Genomic DNA, 19,139 nt, shown 5'->3' on the forward strand with positions numbered 1-19,139 from the left:
TTTATTAGAAACAAATCAAAGAATTAATATTTAATTAAACGTCATCTAATGTTGTTTTGGGGTGGGGGCATTTGAGTACAAAATAACGTATGAACGATAGTCAGAACTCTAATGCGATTTAATACCGGGTGAGAAATCAGAAAAAATATCTTGAGCTTTGAGGTGAGCTTTCTCCGTCTCAAATTATCAATCATTTTAACTTAAAATAATTATCATTTTAAATTTAAAGTTGATAATTATTTTTGTGTTACTTTTAATATGAATGAGAATACAAGTATTTAAGAGGGAAAAAATTAGTCTAGTTTTATTAAATAAAAATAATTTAACCTTGTCTATCTTAAATATATTCGGATTGTTTTTCTTTTTGTTTCTCACCTAATGCGTGCCCACATTAGAACTTAACTAAATCTGAATTCACGTCGAGAAGTCTCACATTGAAAGGTAAAGTACTTCCTAACAAACACGACTTTAAAGGACCCATGTTTTAGATCAGAGGTGAATATAGTATTTATATTTTAAACAAAAATTAAATAATTAATTAATTGTGGAAGTTATTTGTTCGAGAAGATTATGGATCTTTAGGACTTTGAATAAAACTTGTTCAAACTTCAACACCCTTATCTGAAATTGATGACCAAGGAACATGTTCTTGACCTAACAAAAGCTACGTACCTTTTCACAATAATTTACAACACTAAAAGGTGGAACACTAAAAAAAATAAAATAATTTAGAACATCAAAAGTTTGAAAAATTATTATTAGAAAATCTACAAAGATTGATGTTTGGACTATAAATTGACACACCTCTCGATAGTAAATACATGATCATTGATTAAGTATAATTAAATATTTGATACGGATAATTTTTTATTTCTTCCGTACTAACATAACATTAAGAGTTGTTTGGTGTGAGGTATGAGGTATAAGGTATAATAATTTATGATCGCATCATTTTTGTCATAATTATGAAATAAGTTATCTTGTATACATGAATTATGATTGATGAAATAACTTATTCTCGACCAAACGAATCGTAAAATTTACTCTTAACGACTAGAGGGAGGAAGCAGTAGGATAAGAGGGGAGCACCGACTATATGTTATTATATGAATAAAGACAAAAATCTCACATTATTTATATTAATTAAATAATTTACAAAAATAACAAAATAATAATACTTTAATAATAATAATCCAGATTTTAAGAAATTGGTCGGCTAAGAAGAAATTGGGCTATAGAATTGATAGGTGTTGGTTGATTTGCCTGCATTTATGTTCTTTGCCTCAAATTTACCCAACATTTTATTAATAAATTTAATAATATATGTGTTTCAAAGTCAAAATTAATAGAAAAAGGAGAAGAAAAGAACGTTTGAAGAGAGTTGATTTTAATTAGATTTGAAAAAAACATTAAAAGAGCATTTAAAGAAATTCATGCATGCATGCAAGTGATTAGTGAATGTCAAGTCTCGTAGATAAAATTGAAACAATACATAAAAGATTAGCATAGCTCTGACTCGACAAAAGGATGACAAGTAAATAAAAAATATTCCAAACTTTTAATTAAAGATTTTTCATATGTGAATGACCTGTTGATTTCTAATTAGCAGTAAAAATGAGAAAGAAAGTTTTTTTGAAAAAATATCTTTTAAAATAAGGTGAAAATTCAGATAGCCAATCAATTAACAAATCAATTTAGTTGTCTTTAAATTTTGTTCACATTTTAAATCTAAAATAGTATTCATCTTATACTAAGAGGAGGGGCGGGATTATTGGGAAATATGCATTATTAGAAGGGAGAATAGACAAACAATGTCGTTTTTTATCGCTTATTAATACCAATAAAGTGAAAAATCCAGATAGTCAATCAAGTGATTAGCTTCATAAACGAAAGATAACCTCTTTTCTTCAGTTATGTCTCATGATAAATTTTAGGAATGACAAAGATAATATCCATATTAGTGCTCTATAGCTATCGTTTAGATAATGGCGCTCCATAGCTATATTTATGTTTGCTATGGAGTTTCTCTGATTTGTATAATTCGCTAAATATGTCCAATTTATATACAAATTGATCACTTCCGTATAAATTCATTTATACATTTGGATAATTCATATATGAAACGTTTCAGTTTTTTCTATATTTGTACATGTATATAGTTCGTCTTTAATTATGATAATTGCATTTGTATATTAGATGTAATTTGTAAATGTATATGTGTTTTTTGTTAGGCTTATCCATTGTATATATACATATAGCTGTAATTTGTATATGTATATGTTCTTTGTATAAGTGTATATATGGAATTTGTATGCAAATAAGAAGCATATATTAACTGTAATTTGTACAAGTATATGTTCTTTTGGTTGTGTTTTCAATTGTATATGTATATACGTATCATTTGTATATAAATAAAAATCTGTATTAGTTGAATCTATATATGTATATGAAAGTTCATGAAAAAAACTTAAAATATACAGGTACAAAGAAAAAAAATATAAAATTGATTTCAACACGTTTTTTGCGCCTACCTTAAATTTTGATGGCACAATCAGAAGGGTAATGGCGAAAATTTAAAATTCAAAAATAATGTGGGTGAGAGAAAACTAATCTGGGTGAGAGATTTTAGGAGAAAAATGATGTAAATGGGGAGAGAAAAGAACCGCTTTGATTTGTATATCTCTTTATATAATTATAACTTTCGTTTTTATTTATTTAAGTTAAATACAAAACAATGGATTCTGCCGGATGGCAAATTATGTGGAACAGTAGCTCCGAATTGGAAATAAAGTAAACTATAGTTGTAACATTTAATATGAATTAAATGTTGCTATTTCATACAATTTTTTCTTTTTTTAGCCCATTAACCGGATTGAACAGGTCCACTAAAGGATGGATATGAATCGGCCCAAGTAGATATAGTTACATTTTAATGTTCTAATGTTTTTGGGTGATTTAATTTGTAAACAACAAATTTATAGATTTTATATATTCTCTTGTTTTTCCTCTTGTATATTAAAGAGATTATTCATATTTTATAAACTGTAAATTTAAGTAGCGTAAAGATACTACGATCGACGAGCCAACTTTAGAAGTCGTATACTATTGACATATAATTTACTCATCAAGTTATATATTCTCGTGGAAAAAATTTATGAAATAAGACCAAACAATAATTAAATATACCTATTCATTTAAATTACTGAATACGCCTCTGATCATAACAATTAATTTCAGTTCAAGTACTATATATACACAAGCACACTATTGAATATTCCACAAATTCTACTTATAATAATTAGGATAATTCCCTTCACTAACATAACTATATAGTATATATTAGTAATTTATAATGAAAGGAAAAATTAGCATGGTGGCATGTGATGAGGAGGAGGCAAAATATGTTCTTCTGGCTTGTGGCCATTTTTCACTAGAAATACAGTCTGCATTCCCCATGTAAGATGTCTCTCAATATGACAATGCATAGTCCAAACTCCTATAAAAAATAATAACTAAAGAAGAAATTAGAATTTAAGATTATATATATACTATCGATGCATATAACTTCATTTAATTCGATAAGTAAAAATGATAATGCAAGTAGTTAAGGAAAGGAAAAATTCTTTTGGCCAGAAAATTTGGCTAGAATGGTATTTTATCTATGTTATTTTTATCTTTTTAAATATTTTTACCCTTTTAACTTTAATACCTTTTAATTAAAACATGGAAAAAGACCAGTTTATTTTAAAATTAAAAAAATATTATAATTTTTTTAAATTTCTGGCCAATTTTTTTGGCCATTTAGCATTATCCAGAAAGGAAAATGTATATACACTGATTGTACTCCTAACATAACTTAACAACATTATTTATGAGATGTATTTGACTAAATTAACATAATCTACTCATAGTCAAATGTAACTTTAAAAAGAACATGAATAACAATAACTTCTTAATTTTTTATTTTTTTTAAAATCATTTTATTTTTGTATCAAATTGTGAACGGCTAGAAAATAACTTGTTTTTTTTAGTTCTAAAAAATGATATTTATAAAGTATATAATAAACATTGCAAATGATAACTAACCTCCTATCATAGATTAAACTATATTGACAATGTAAAAAAAAATGAAAAATCATAGTATTGTTACTGTATATTAACTTAAGTAAAAACAAAAGGTACTATTATATACCTGGATTGTTAGCTCTGAATCTAATAGCAATCCAACCATTTTTAGGCACAGCAACATTGTTCCTTCTAGGTGGATCAACAAGATTATAATTCTTAGGATCATATTTTTCATCAAAATTACCTAATCCCCAACCAACAACATAAAAATTGTAACCATGTAGATGCATAGGATGATCTAATCCAGTGACCAAATTTGTCCCTTGTAACACCAACTCAACTGTTGTATTATACTTCAATACTTTCACTTGTGTCCCAAATTTAGGCAATTCAAGTTCCAAAGGCAAAACATCATCAGTATAATTAAAAACATAAGGTGGAAAATCCGGAAAATCCATCCCAAACATGCCCTTAACACGATTATAATAATATGCCTCGAGTATATTATACCTTGGTGGTGTCAAGAAGCTTATATTATTCATACTAGCTGATAATCGCGTCCCATTTGGCCCTTGACATGCCCTAGTATCATTTTTTGGGCACGGTAATAAGTTGACTGAGACAGTTGAAACCAACCTTGTTTCGACTTTAGTGGGGACGAATATCGGGTGGAGTTTTGAGGCTAAACTTCTTAGACTAGCACTGAAATTAACTGTTGAAGGTGTGTCATAGTAAGAAGGTAAATAAGGGAGTGAAATAGGTGAATTATTAAAATTGTAATTATTTTCTTGATATTTTATTATGGCTGTTGTTGTTGTGTTATTAAATTGGACATTTGTACCATTAGTATATGCTCTAGCAGCCATATAATAAAAATTATTTGGATTTTGATTGGCTTTTAATAGACAATCAAATGTTTGACCAGGACTTATGGCTATAAAATCTCTTGTTAATGGCTTTGTGTAACTTCCATCTGTTCCAACAATTGTTAATTTGTGATTTCTAATTGCAAAAAAAAGAATTTCATGCATTGCAGCATTTAAAATTCTTAGTAGATAAGTTTTTCCAGATTTAACATCTAGCTTGAAAGTTCCTGCTAAACAAAAAAAGGAAAAAATTAAGAAAGGAAAAGAATGAAGAACGATAAGTTTAATTTATACATACGGATAATAATAATAATAAAAAAAAGTTACACTATATATATATATAACAAGTAAACTTTTTACCTTTTATTGTTGCAACTATTATCTTTTTGTTTCCAAGATTACAAATTTCACTTTTTTATTATATAATATAGGAATATAATATTTCCTATAGATATGATCTTTTGTTATTGTTGACATTACAAATGTAAAAGTTTCTTTATATAACGTAAATAAAACTCTTCGACATAATATAACAGGTCAAAATGTCTTATTTATAAGTTGCTAATTAATCCCATTTTTTATGTAATGATCATATGTAATTATCATTCAAGCAACCTAATAGTGTGATAATTATATACTATTCATGTTTAAACGACATATAAAGTCTGATATCATATTGAAATTTGATTAATTTAAATTTGTGTCACGTACTAGCGGGAAAAAAAAATAGTTCAATGGTACTTACCATGCTTTGAACATAGGTAAAAATCACCAGGCTGACCATTAATCATAAAAGCATCAGAAGTCTTTGGCTGACCTCCTGACCCAACAAATTCATTTAAAACCTCCACAACACTATCCTTCCACCACTCACCTAACAATAATCAAATTTACAAAAAAAAAGGTTAGTAAATTTTTTAAACTAAAAGATAACTACGTATTACTGATCATATTAGAACGATAAAAGTAAAATTTGATATTTGGAAGGAATAATAGTACCTAAAATAATTGGTATTTCAGCATGAGGCTTAGGGAAAGGATAACTAGTACCGGGCTTCGGGTAAACAATAATGGCACCATGAACCGTGGCACGCGCCCATTTATTGTGCGCGTGCCACCAAATAGTGCCTTCTTCATCAGAAAGTATGATTTTTTGCTTGAATTTGGAGCCCGGTTGAATTGGACATTGGGTGATATACTCTGGGCCATCTGACCAAAGGATTTCGTGGTTGTTTCACTCCATGCCTGATATATAACATAATTTTGAAGTAAAATCATCAAATTATTATTACTTTTTTGTCCATCGATTCATCAAATTAGGTTGAAAAGAATAACATGAAACAAATATGACATCAACAACGCCTCAAAGATGAAATTCAAGATCAAAATTTACCATTTTTTGTATATATGGTACTATGTTGAATTATTTTTCGTTTATAGAAATTAATTTTTTGACTTTGGTGCAATAAACTAAAAGTTGGATGACTATCCGTGAAACTAATTTGACTATGCCTACTTTATCAAGTTATTTAAGTGCTAGATATGGAGTTCATGTACAAACAAAAGGTTTAATACAGTTTAGGATACATGTTCTCCTCGTAATCAGTTCATTTAATATGTACATATTATTATATTAGAATGCAATAACTCTAGAGAGCTAAAATTTCAAATTCAAGATATCAAATCTTGAATTCGTCGTGAAATATATAGGGTATATATACTTCTTACCAATGAATAGTGATATTATACTTGCTATTATTATGGACATGAACAATAAGAGTAGATCCTTTGTTGGCATAGATGGTCGGACCAGGAAATTTGCCATTCACAGTTAGAATTTTCTTTGATTTGCAAAGTCTTTCGATCGAAGTTTCTTTAACCTGCAACGCAACGTTTGTTCATGTACAACATGTATGTATGTATGTATGTACAAATTATTAGTTATCGTACCTAGTAACTTAAAATATATAAAATTCCAAATCAATAAATTTCAAACTCTAAGAAAATTGCAAGTTGATACTTACAATGAAATGATAGTGGTTGGCAAAAGCTACGTTGGCAAGAAGTAGTATGAGAAATAAAGTATATGTTTTCATAGCCATCTTTTTTGAAGACTCAAATTATTATTAACTCAGCTTGATCAAGGAATTTATAATGGTGGTGGGAGTAGTTAAATTAAAGAAGTAATTAATGAAAAGTAGACAACAAATTAAAGGATTAATTAAATGTTGCACATTAGAAATAGAATCAAGAAAATGTTAAGGTCTCTACAAATAATGAAGTATTAGGACTTTTCTTAGTATAGAAACTACGTTTTAGGTATGATACTTTTAGAGATTGATGGAGCCAGAATTTTTAGTTTATGGATTTTGAAACACGTATACTTGTTTATATTTATCAGGTTTTTTGATAGATTACTCATATGTATTAGATAAATTTGTCAATAAATACAGGGCTTGAAGGTTCAAGCTCATGAGTCTTTCCGAACTCATAACTGCAGTATTGGCTCCTTTCCTGAATACTATCATGCTGGTCAAACACATGAGGAAATTCTTTTTTTCATGATGGGTGCAGGTAAGATTCGAACTCAGTACCTCTATCTGCTTTTGATATCAAGTGACATATGTGACCATTCTAAGTTGTGATCCACGTGGTAGTATTTGGTTTAATACAAAAAAATTGCTAATTTCTAATTAGTCAATAACGTTTTCAACAAATTTTTCTCAGAAAATTCCTTATTGCCGAGTACCCAAATATTAAAGAAACGTCTGATAGAAATTAGTGAACTCTTGGTAGACTCATTTCATTTTTGAAATTATGCATAGATATTTACTATTTATTGATTTAAATAAATTTGACACATAAATTTATATTTTGTGTCGAAAGTACTAAATTCAGATGAACTTGATCGATGCTCCAAATTAGGGGTGTACAAAATCGAACCAAAAACCGAACCGAACCAAACCAAACCGTAAATCAAATCAAATCGGAAAAAAAACCTGACTAGTGGTTTGGTTTAACTTGGTTTGGTATTGAAAAAAAAAAACCCGACTATATTTGGGTTGATTTGGTTTTAACTAAAAAAAAAACAACCCGAGACCAAACCAACCCGACATTATATATGTAATTTTAAAATTTTATTTTATACATAAAAATATTTACTTTGATATAATTTTAAAATATTTCTTATACTATTTCATAGTTTTTATCTTTTAATATATTATTTCAAGTTTAAAACTTATAATTCGGAATGGTCCAATAAATATTATAGTTCATAGATGTTGATAATTATAATAAAACTTAATTCAAAATCAAATTAATACTAATGCAAAAAGAAAATCAATTCAACACTAAGAATGACAATAATATTGAATATTTGTTCTTTAGTTTTACATTGGTTTAGACAATTAAAATACATCATCTAATTTTAATTTTCCTTAAATATTTGGTAATGTAACTAATACTTATTAAACTTATTTTAGCATGATTTAGTACTTTTAAATTATGATCATTTTCATTATGACTTTGCAATATTTATTTTATATGATGATTTCATTATTATTTTTTATTGAATATTCTAGTGTCATCAGTACTCATTTCATATTTTGTGTTATTTTCTTAAGAAACACCTTTGATAATTGTATTTTGGTTGGACTAAAGAAATATTTGGAGCACAAGTTAATTATATGTTTGTATGCAAATTTTATCGAAAAAATCCGAGATTTATTAGTTTAGTTTGGTTTGATTTATAAATTTAAAGATTCGACACAATGGTTTGGTTTGGTATTTGAAAAATCTGAACCAACCCGAGGTTGAAAAACTCGAAAAAATCCAAATTTTATTAGTTTGGTTTGGTTTATAAATTTAAATTTTTTATACAAATAGTTTGATTTGATATTTAAAAAACCCGAACCAACTCGGTCACGTACACCCCTACTCCAAACATTGCATCTACCTCTAATTTTGATCGACTATATATCCAATAGCCATGTATAAAACCATGTGTTTTTGTCAACTATGGTTAAGATTATTTTTCAAAGTTACCTCTAAGAATAGAAACAAATTATATCTAAAGAATTTTAAACTGATCATATGTAACCTTCATATATAGTATTTCTTATTTTTATTGCTACTTATATCCTTTCCCTTTTTTTATTTTATTTTTCTAATAAAGGAGAGCTTGATAGTCAACTCTGTAAAAAAAGAATTTCTCTATTTGGCATTTTCCTTTGTTTTATGTTTGTGTAAATAAGAATTCATTTCATTCTTGAATTTGTTCCTTATAATAGACTTTCATAATTACTTTTGCTTCACTAATACTAACGACTTTTCTATATTATTATTATTTTTTGCTAGATTTGTTCAGCTTATCTTATACTACTAGAAATAAAATAAATTCCTAATACTGCATGAATACACCTTCAAAAAGCATTTATTGGTATATATGCCAGATAAACAAAGGATGGGTTGAATATTCTTAATTTCTTGCCATTAAATGTTGTCACAATTTACTTTTTATACAACTTAATTATATACAAGTATGATTAAAGAATGTCTTGAAGGGGTTTCAAAAACTTTCAATTGCCATATATTTTATGGATTTGATATGTGAATTCAATTTAAAGAAAATATCCCTAATATATCCAGGATTTGAATCTGGGAGTTCTGATTAAGAGAGAAACAACCTCATCCATTATTGATGGTTTCTTTGTAGCAAACGTTTGGCCATAGATTTTTAAATATTCTTAAGAAATTAGTTGGATGAAGTTTCAATACGTGCTTGATCATAATCTTTGAAAACAAATATTTTACCTTTTATATATATAAAAAAAACCATGAAACATAATTTACACAATTAATCTATTAGATATATACGTATAGTATTATTTTTTGTCAACCTTTTTCCCTCATTGCAAAAGAATATAACTTCTTTGTTGTGTTTAATCGAAATTAAAAAGGTAGATTGCTTATTCTGTTGCAATTTTTCACGATAAGTATTAAAATATATTAGAAAATTAACATCAACTAAAAATAGCCTATGGTAAATAAATTTGTGAGGGACAAACACGAAAATAAAACATACTACTACAAAAAAAAAAAAAAAAATTATTTTCGTCACAATTCATATGGTATTTTTTCGTCTTTTTTTTAATCCAGAAAAAATGATATTTTTTTATATTTAATATGAATTAAATTTTAAGTTTTTTTATTTTATTTTTAATTGAAATGATGGAATAACTTTGACATGGGTGAGTATGGTATGATATTTAAATTTTTTGATCGATAGCTACGGTTTCTGATTTTTAAAAATAATATATTATTACTATACCAAATTAATTCAGTATGATTAGGATATTTTTAAATTAGATATTAATATTATTCTGATTGGTAGATTGATAATCATAATTTGTTCGACTTCACCTTATATATAATATAAATATAATCATATAATAAGGAATATGACTTGTGTTTTTTTTTAGAAACGTTTCAATTATATCATATTAACACCTTAAACATGTAGAAATATTTCCGTGATTATAGGATGGATTTGGCGGATGATTATGCTTAACAATTTTGATTTATTGGATATCAACTTTTAAATACACTAATATGCTAACCAATCAATAAGCTAGGTATTTGATATCAGATTAATAATTATCGAGTGATAATTGTGCAGTATATTGACTCAATCATTACATGCTCCTTTGTTTCACTTTTACTCATCAATATATCGATTTTCTATCAAATAAAATAATTTTTCTAGCTTTACTTATGTTGGTAATTATGTAATTGTAAATCACAATGAAAAATATACGAGAATCTAAATTTTGAGGATGTATACACATAAGTATTTAGTATATAACAAATATATTTACGGTATCAACCAAAAATATATATTACTTATGATAAAAACATAACTATGATAATTTTTAACAGATTAACAATGCACTCAATAAGAAAATAGAGTAATCTATTCCCACATCATAAACCATAAACAATACTCTAATATTTAATATGTTCATCAATCGTTAATTTAATAATTCAATACTAATTAGTTAATAAATTAATTTTGCGATTGACTTATCTACTCAAATGTGAAGTGCACATGTGTCAACTCCTTATCCCCATAAACCATAAGATAACAGGCCATCCTTCACCGGAAATAAGAGATAATCTTATCCCTTCATCACCGTCGATCTCTACTCCCCTTTAATCTCAACCGTCCATTACCCTCCATAATCCCTTTTCTCATTTCTCACTCTCAAATCACTACTCTCACTTTTCTCGACCATAGAGATTTGAATTTTCATCAATGGCGGCTCTACAACAAACTCCGATAACTTTCCAATCCCGTTCACCGCCGCCGACTCAACTCATCACCGGAACCGTCGCAAAGCTCTCCTTCTCCGGCGGCCTCAAGCTCCCAAAACTCACTCTCAAACTCCGATCCAAACGCACGTCCCGCCGCGGCCGCGGCGGTGGTGCTCTCGGAGCAAAAATGGCAGATTCCGCGGCCGGTAGCTACGCGAACGCTCTCGCCGACGTAGCTAAATCCAACGAAACACTAGAACAAACCACCGCAGATCTCGAAAAGATCGAGAAAATCTTCGACGACGATGCGGTTTACGATTTCTTCGTAAGCCCTATCGTAAGCGAAGAGAAGAAACGTGAACTTGTAGACGAGATCGTTTCATCTACAGGCATTCAACCACACGTTGCGAATTTTCTCAACATCCTTGTCGATATGAAGAGAATTGAATTAATCAAAGATATTGTTAAAGAGTTTGAGAAAGTTTACAATACCTTGACGGATACTGAACTTGCTGTGGTGACTTCAGTGGTGACACTGGAATCGCAACATTTAGCACAGATCGCAAAAGGAGTTCAACGATTAACCGGAGCGAAAAATGTGAGAATCAAAACAGTGATTGATGAATCTCTTGTTGCTGGATTTACAATAAGGTATGGAAGTTCAGGATCCAAATTGATTGATATGAGTGTGAAGAAACAACTTGAAGATATTGCTGCACAGCTTGAAATTGGGGATATTCAATTAGCTGTATAATTAATTGTTCTGTTTTTCTTAATTTTAATAATTACTACTCAATGATTATTTTTGTAATATATAATTTTGCGTAAAACATAATACTATTCTCAATTTTTGGATGAATGTAAATTAGTTGCTGTATGCAAATTCAGATCGATTAAATACCTATAACAGAAAAAAATTGATAAAATTGAGCTATTATATTTTATGATCTTAGATATGTTTACAAAATTTACATCATGCACATATTTCATGAGTTTCCAAATGTCTTCACGAGCAATAGTTGAAAGCTCGTATGAATCTCAAAAATAAATTTCGTATTTGGAGTTGATTTTTCTAATCTTTAAAGTTAAATTAAATTGAAATAGAATATTTTAAAATCAAAATTTCAAATGATTGGATTTTATATGAAAATTATTATAGATTTTACTCCTAATTATGTCAATGAAAAAACATAGGAAAAATTGTATAAAATAGCAAATTTTGATTTAATTATAACCCGTAGCAAACAGTTGTCATTCGCCTCTCTCCCTAAATATCTCGCTCGCCACTCTCCATTTCTCGCTGCCAGTTTCTTCCTCGTCTCTCTCACTTTATACAAGCACAAATGTATAAAATGTGTTTGTGTTTGTATAAAGCGAGAAAAAAACTATATATATACATATGATCTTTTCATTTGCCTCTTCCATAGAGAATCACGTTCGCCACTCTCACTTTTATACAAATACAAATGTATAAATTGTGTTTGTGTTTGTATAAAACGAGATAAAATTGTATATACAAATACAAATACATATATTTTCGTTCTATACACTTATAATTATACAAATATAGATTTTTTCATGTCCAGTTTTCTTTTATCTTTCTCTCTTTCTCGCTTTATACAAACATAAATTATACAATTGATTCTTTTGTATATGTATACATATTAATAGTCATAACAAACATAAAATTTGTTATGGAGCACAATTATATAAACTATAATTATATCATATAAATATAATTTTTATATTTGCTAAACGTAAAAATTACTCAAAAACATATTGTAACATATTAATCAAATTTACTCAAATGAAAAACAACGGTGGAAATAACATTTAAGAGCTCTTTAAAGTTCAAACAACATTGAATTATTTTACGCTCAATCCTAAAAATCTGTTAAGACAATTCTTTTTTAACTAATAAAAAGTCACATCTTCACTAAGAAAGCATTGACAGTCTTGGTGTTGACACCCAATTTTGGCATAGCATTTTTAAAATTCGTAACTTTTAAGTTTTATTTATTTAATAGTTCAAAATAATTTTTTTTATAATTTTATATAAGTTTATCGATAACTATCCTTATTTATCAAAATTTAGGATTTTTTATCAGTTAAGTTTAAAATTGCATTTTTACATGTCATTAGTTGCGTTAATTATATATTTTTTAATATTCATTTCATTTGTTACATTTGCTAATATTCATTTTGATATATTTGCACAGTATAAAAATTCATTTAAAATTTATATATACAGATTGATCGATGAATTTGGGCCACAATCTTAGGCCCATGATTTGAGCCCATTGTATTATAACTCCCTATTTAAGTAAATTTTAGGTCAAAATAAGGGGGTGAATAATATTTTTAGACCAAGTGGTGGAAATATTTTTCAAGATAGGGTAAAAACCCTAAGATTTTATTTACTCTCATATTCTCTTAGCCGCCACCACCCAAAACCCCAATTAATAGACCATCAATTTGGCCGGAAATGGAGTTTCTCTCCAAACAAACTCAAAGCTCCGACCAGCGAGCTAAACCAGACCACTTTCCATCGCCGCCAGTCCCATTCCCTTTCCCCTTTCACGTTTTCTTCTCTTTTTTTTATGCAGGTATTTTGGCTCGATGGTGAACGACAATCAGTCCTCGAGCTCCCAAACCAGCAAATCAACAAATAACAACAATAATGGTTCCATTTTCGGCCGACTCCATGAACTCCGGCGAGCTCCTGAGAAACTAGAGACAACCAGGCGAGTTACAAGCTCCGGCGAAACCGAACTCCATCACCGCTAGCCTTCACAGATCCACGAACCAGTTACAACATCAACATAGCTCCACCAACGAGCTTCATCTCCATATTTCCAGTAACAACTCTTAGACCGCCGGAGAACACCAACAAACTCCATCTTCAATAATGGTAAATTTAGATCTACCTTTTTTAATTTTATTTTTGCGTTTGGATTAATACTTAGGTACACAATCTTCTCATTTTTAATCGTCTTGCATTTTTTTTTTTTTTTTTTTTTGAACGAGCCGTATTTTTGTCAAGATCTTTAAATGTTGTTTACCTTCTCTATCTATTATAATAAGTGTTTAGCCTTATTTACTTATTGATGCTTTATTTTTGTTTATATTTAGTTGCTGTTGATTTTTTATTTGTTTATTTATTTTTTATGCTTTCTAAAATGCCTCCAGCAAGTTCCATTAATATTATTTTAAGCTAGTTATGTTGTTACTTGGTTATTGTTATTGTTTTGTTGTTTGTTATCATTTAGTCATTTATATACTATTTTATTTCATCAATATTTCTTTTATATGTAATTGTGGTGGTGTGTTACTATTAATTTCTTTTATTTTTGATGCCACTGTTTCTATGGTCTCTCTCTAACCGTGATTATTAATTATTATTTATGTTTAAGTTTAATCATTTTAATTGTTTGTTAAAGACATCTCATAATTTTCGTTTCTTTTGAAAATATCCCATTAGTAATCTAGGTGTGTGTGTAGTCGTGTGTTTACTGTTTAATAACTGTTACTTTTAATATAGGTTGATCATTTAATTCTATCTTTAATTTTAATTTAACCAAGAATTCATTAATGTTTTATTTGATATTACATTTCTTAAATTTGATTTATTTTTGTTTTGTTGTGTTGCTAAAGAGATTTACATACATACATGTTAAAATTGGCCAATGAGAAAATCTCTCCGTCGATTTTGGAGGCCTCCACATTTTAAAAGACGGAAATTTAGTTTAAGTTTATATAAATTTTATGTTAAAATTGGCCAATGAAAAAATCTCTTCGTCGATTTTGGAGGCCTTCCCATATTAAAAGACGGAAATTTAGTTTAAGTTTATATATTTTATTTGTTAAAAATGGCCAATGAAAAAATCTCTCCGTTGGTTTTGGGAGGCCTTCACATTATAAAAGACGGAAATTTAGTTTAAGTTTATATTTTTTGTAAGTTAAAATGGCCGATGAAGAAATTACCGTCGATTTCCAAGGCCTTCCATGTTAGTAAGACGGATTTTTATTTTAAGTCGTTATTTATTTCATTTATTTTTATTTTTATTTATTTACTATTAACACTTTTACTAAGTGTGTTTACAGGTACCCCGGAGATGCTCCCATTGAAGCTATTCGAATTAAGTTAGAATTATACTGTTCTTTATTATTGTATATTATTGACGATAGGCAAATTTAGGCCGATTCTTATATTATTGTTTTATCATATTACTTGTGTACATTGCATGTTTATTATACTTGTTCAATATTTTATCCTACTCCTCAATTTGAAAAAATGAACTCAGTCGGGACCCATAATTTTGGATTTCGAAGGATGCCTAACACCTTCCCTTCGGAATAATTTGAACCCCTTAACTAGAATCTTGGTTTCGTAGATCACTTAATGGTTTTCTAGTTCTTTCCTAAAATTAGGTAGCGACTTCTTTAAATTTTGTTTATTCTTAAAATTCTTTTAAAATTGAATCAATTGATTATTTTTTAGTCACCGCGACATTTTGCCTTATTTGAATACAGTAGGGATGTAAACACTTGGTAGGAATTAGGGGTGTGAAAAAATTTAACCGATCAATAAATTGAATTGAAAAAGTATTATTGGTTTAATTTATTGCTATTAGGTTATTGGGTTAATGTTTTTTTAATGGTTTTATGAAAAAAAATTTATTGGGTTATTGGTTCGATATTGATTTTTAATATTTGGTTATTCGTTAAACCAATAACCCATTAAGACCATAGTAATTTACTACTTTTACCTATACATAAATATTAAATATTAATCTCAAAAATTTACTAGTTATGTCTTTGTCATTTATCCTTCAATTCATACTTCATTGTGACTTTGAGTTAACAACTTCACATTATACAAACCGTCAAAAACTAAAGTAACAATCATATTCCTCTTAATTTCTCCTTGTGTTACACATGTATATTTATTTTTATGTTTGTTATTATTGTTTCTATTTTATGAGCACTTGTAAAGTTACATTATTGTCTTGTCGCGTCAAATTTATTAGAGAAGAAATATATTTATTTTATAGGGAAAAGGGTCAAAAATACCCCTCAACTTTGTTTTATTAGTTGACTTTACCCTCGCCGTTAAAATGAAGTTAATTTTTACCTCTCCCGTTACTAATTTCACCAAATTTATCCCTCAATTGGATGGAAAACCCAAATCAATTAAAAATTACCCAATTTCAATTAAATAACCCATTTTTTTTTCTCTTTTTAATTCGAACCCGACCCATTTATACCAAATTAAAACCCCAAATCAAGCTCTGGCAATCCCTATTCATTTTCTCCGTTTTTCAGCGAAACACCACCAAAACAACCTCCAAACGACCACCTGAAACCACCACTCAAAACCCCCAAAAACCAGAAACGACATCAAGCAGAAAACATTAACAACAAACCCATTTTCCTCTACTTTCCGGTGACGACAACAAGACCATTCTTCTCCATTTCCGGCCAGTTCACAGCTGGAACAACATTAAGCAAACCACCCACCGCCGGAATCATTCAAACAGTCGCGAAATCGACCTGAAACATCTCTCAAACACCACCCTCTCCACGCCAAAATCCAGTGGTAAAACCACACTTCAGCCTACCAGAACCCAGACCTCCATCACCCAAGCTAAAACAACCAGCAAATGACTACTAGACCACCAGTTCTCCGACCTCCAAACAGCCAACCAACAAAACCCGACCAAAACCTCATCGGAAAGCAACTGAAGCACCGCTAACAGATCAAACCAACAACATAATCAGGCGAGAATCAAGGCTCGAAACAACAGCCACAACTTCATATCCGGCTAGGCTCAACAAGCAAGCAATAACATAGTTTTAGATCTGCCCGCAGGAAAGCAAAATCTGATGATTGAACGAGCTCCAAGCTCCGACCACACTAGTGTGCTAAATCTCTCTAATCTTCTTCATATACTTCCTCTATTGAATGTGGTCATGGAGGAAACCCACTGTCAATCTTGGATGGGATTTTCATTGCAGTCAAGGATAACAGTGATTGTTATTTTCATCTGGGTATTTGTTTAACTTCATAGTTCCTCCGTAAATATCTTTGTCATTTTTAGCTGAACATTTTTCCCTGTTAAAAAGTGCAGGTGGTTCTAAATGGTTTCATGAGGTTTGCCAGGTGAAGGCAGATGGGATTTTTGTGTCAAAATTACGAAATAGTGGTGCAATTTTAGTAGGAAGGACAAATATGCAAGAGTTTAACTACAGAACATTTGCTGTCAATTTTAGTAGTATGTGTTTCAATGGAAGAAGGAGATAGAGAAGATTAGAGAGATGGGTTTAGGGTTCTAATTTGATATAAATGGGTCGGGTTCGGATTAAAAGAGAAAATCGGGTCATTTACTTGAAATTGGGTAATTTTAGTTGATTTGGGTTTTCCATCCAATTGAGGGGTAAATTTGGTGAAATTAGTAACGGGAGGGGTAAAATTAACTTCATTTTAACGGCGAGGGTAAAGTCAACTAATAAAACAAAGTTTAGGGGTATTTTTGACCCTTTTCCCTATTTTATAAGCATTTTCTTATTGGTTAAATCGAAAATCGAACCATTAAGGACCAAACCGATAAATCGATAAAAGATATCTTATTTAAAAACCAAATTAAATCAAAAATCGATAATTGGAACCGAGTAATTGATGTAGAGTTTACTGGTTAGTTATTCATATTTAGATAGTTATCTGTGTATAAATCTGGACTATCGAACGTGTAATGATTATTTTGGCGATTAATGAATATTGTTAGTTACCAAAAAAAATATTTCACATATTAATTCAACCTTTAATGAAAACAAAATTAAGATAATTATTTAATAATGTCTTTAAAACTGAATAATGAACTCAATGAAATATTGTAATTCACCGATTGGCACGACTCACGAACCACTAGGAGTTTTTGTAAATTTTTTTCACACACGTCATTTATATCAAAATAAATAATTTAATCATAACATTTACTATCCTTTAATGTAAAAATACAAATCACTTAATTATGATAAATAATAAATAAGTGTATGAGCTACATTTTATCTTGTATTTGGTGATTTAATATAAACGCATAATACAGATTAGATTAGGGCTGTTCAAAATCGAACTGAAACCGATAACTCGAACGGAAAAAAAGTTGTTGATTTATTAGTAATGGGTTATTGGTTTAGCGTTCAGAAAACGATTTTGATATTTTTTTATAAGTTATTGATTTTTAACGGTTTGAGGTTTTTTCTTAATAGGTTAACCGATAACTCGATAGTAAATTAAATAATTATATTTATACCATTTTGTATATAAAGTCCTTGACTTAGAATTTAGTTTCCTACTTTTATTTCTGGCTATCTCAAAATCTAGGTTATTCTATAATGTAATAGTGTTTGCTTTTAAGCAAGATGCTACTTGTGAACTCATGTACATGATTTCTTCGATTTGTCACCTTGTATCTAAGTGATTTTCATTAATTTATTTTTGTGTTAAATCTTAACGGTTAAACCGATAATGATCAATAACCGATAAGTTAATATCTTAATGGTTCTATAGCGGTTTAACATCTCAACAAACCGATAACCAATAAGTCAAATCGATATACTTCAAAACCAAAACCGAACCGACCGATACACAACCCTAATACAGATGAATATTTACTTTATTTTTATTATCGCTATCTATTCGATATTTTTAAATAAAGATCACATAAAATAAAGGTCGAGGGAGTACGTTTACTTTTTCGCTGATAATGATATTGCCTAGCTTAATAAGAGAGGAAGTTAGAATTTAGATATGATCATGATTAACATTAATTGAATTGTTTTTTATGGGTGAGAAGATAAGGTTATTGTGAGATACTTTATTTTAATTGTAAT

The 19,139-nt window shown here is 29.0% G+C and overlaps 2 protein-coding genes across 2 annotated transcripts; one reads left to right on the top strand and one right to left on the bottom strand.

Moving 5' to 3' along the window:
• Positions 1-3,365: 3,365 nt before the first annotated feature.
• Positions 3,366-7,036, bottom strand: LOC125820169 (laccase-15-like). Its single transcript, XM_049499596.1, is given in 7 exon segments — positions 3,366-3,496; positions 4,193-5,161; positions 5,680-5,808; positions 5,934-6,150; positions 6,152-6,179; positions 6,663-6,814; positions 6,959-7,036. Coding segments are annotated over 7 exon segments (1,704 nt in total).
• Positions 7,037-11,198: 4,162 nt separating this feature from the next.
• On the top strand, positions 11,199-12,140 carry LOC125820202 (ATP synthase delta chain, chloroplastic). Its single transcript, XM_049499631.1, has one exon. The coding sequence runs from the start codon at positions 11,248-11,250 to the stop codon at positions 11,998-12,000; it is 753 nt and encodes a 250-aa protein (XP_049355588.1). The 5' UTR covers positions 11,199-11,247; the 3' UTR covers positions 12,001-12,140.
• The last annotated feature ends 6,999 nt before the right edge of the window (positions 12,141-19,139 follow it).

The sequence above is a fragment of the Solanum verrucosum genome, unplaced genomic scaffold (genome assembly GCF_900185275.1).
Source record: "Solanum verrucosum unplaced genomic scaffold, falcon-dt-bn FXZP01000229.1, whole genome shotgun sequence".
Taxonomy (NCBI): Eukaryota; Viridiplantae; Streptophyta; class Magnoliopsida; order Solanales; family Solanaceae; genus Solanum; species Solanum verrucosum.

Bases quoted from the DNA above. Each gene is read 5' to 3' on its own strand.
- LOC125820202 (XM_049499631.1), top strand. From the start codon at position 11,248: ATGGCGGCTCTACAACAAACTCCGATAACTTTCCAATCCCGTTCACCG.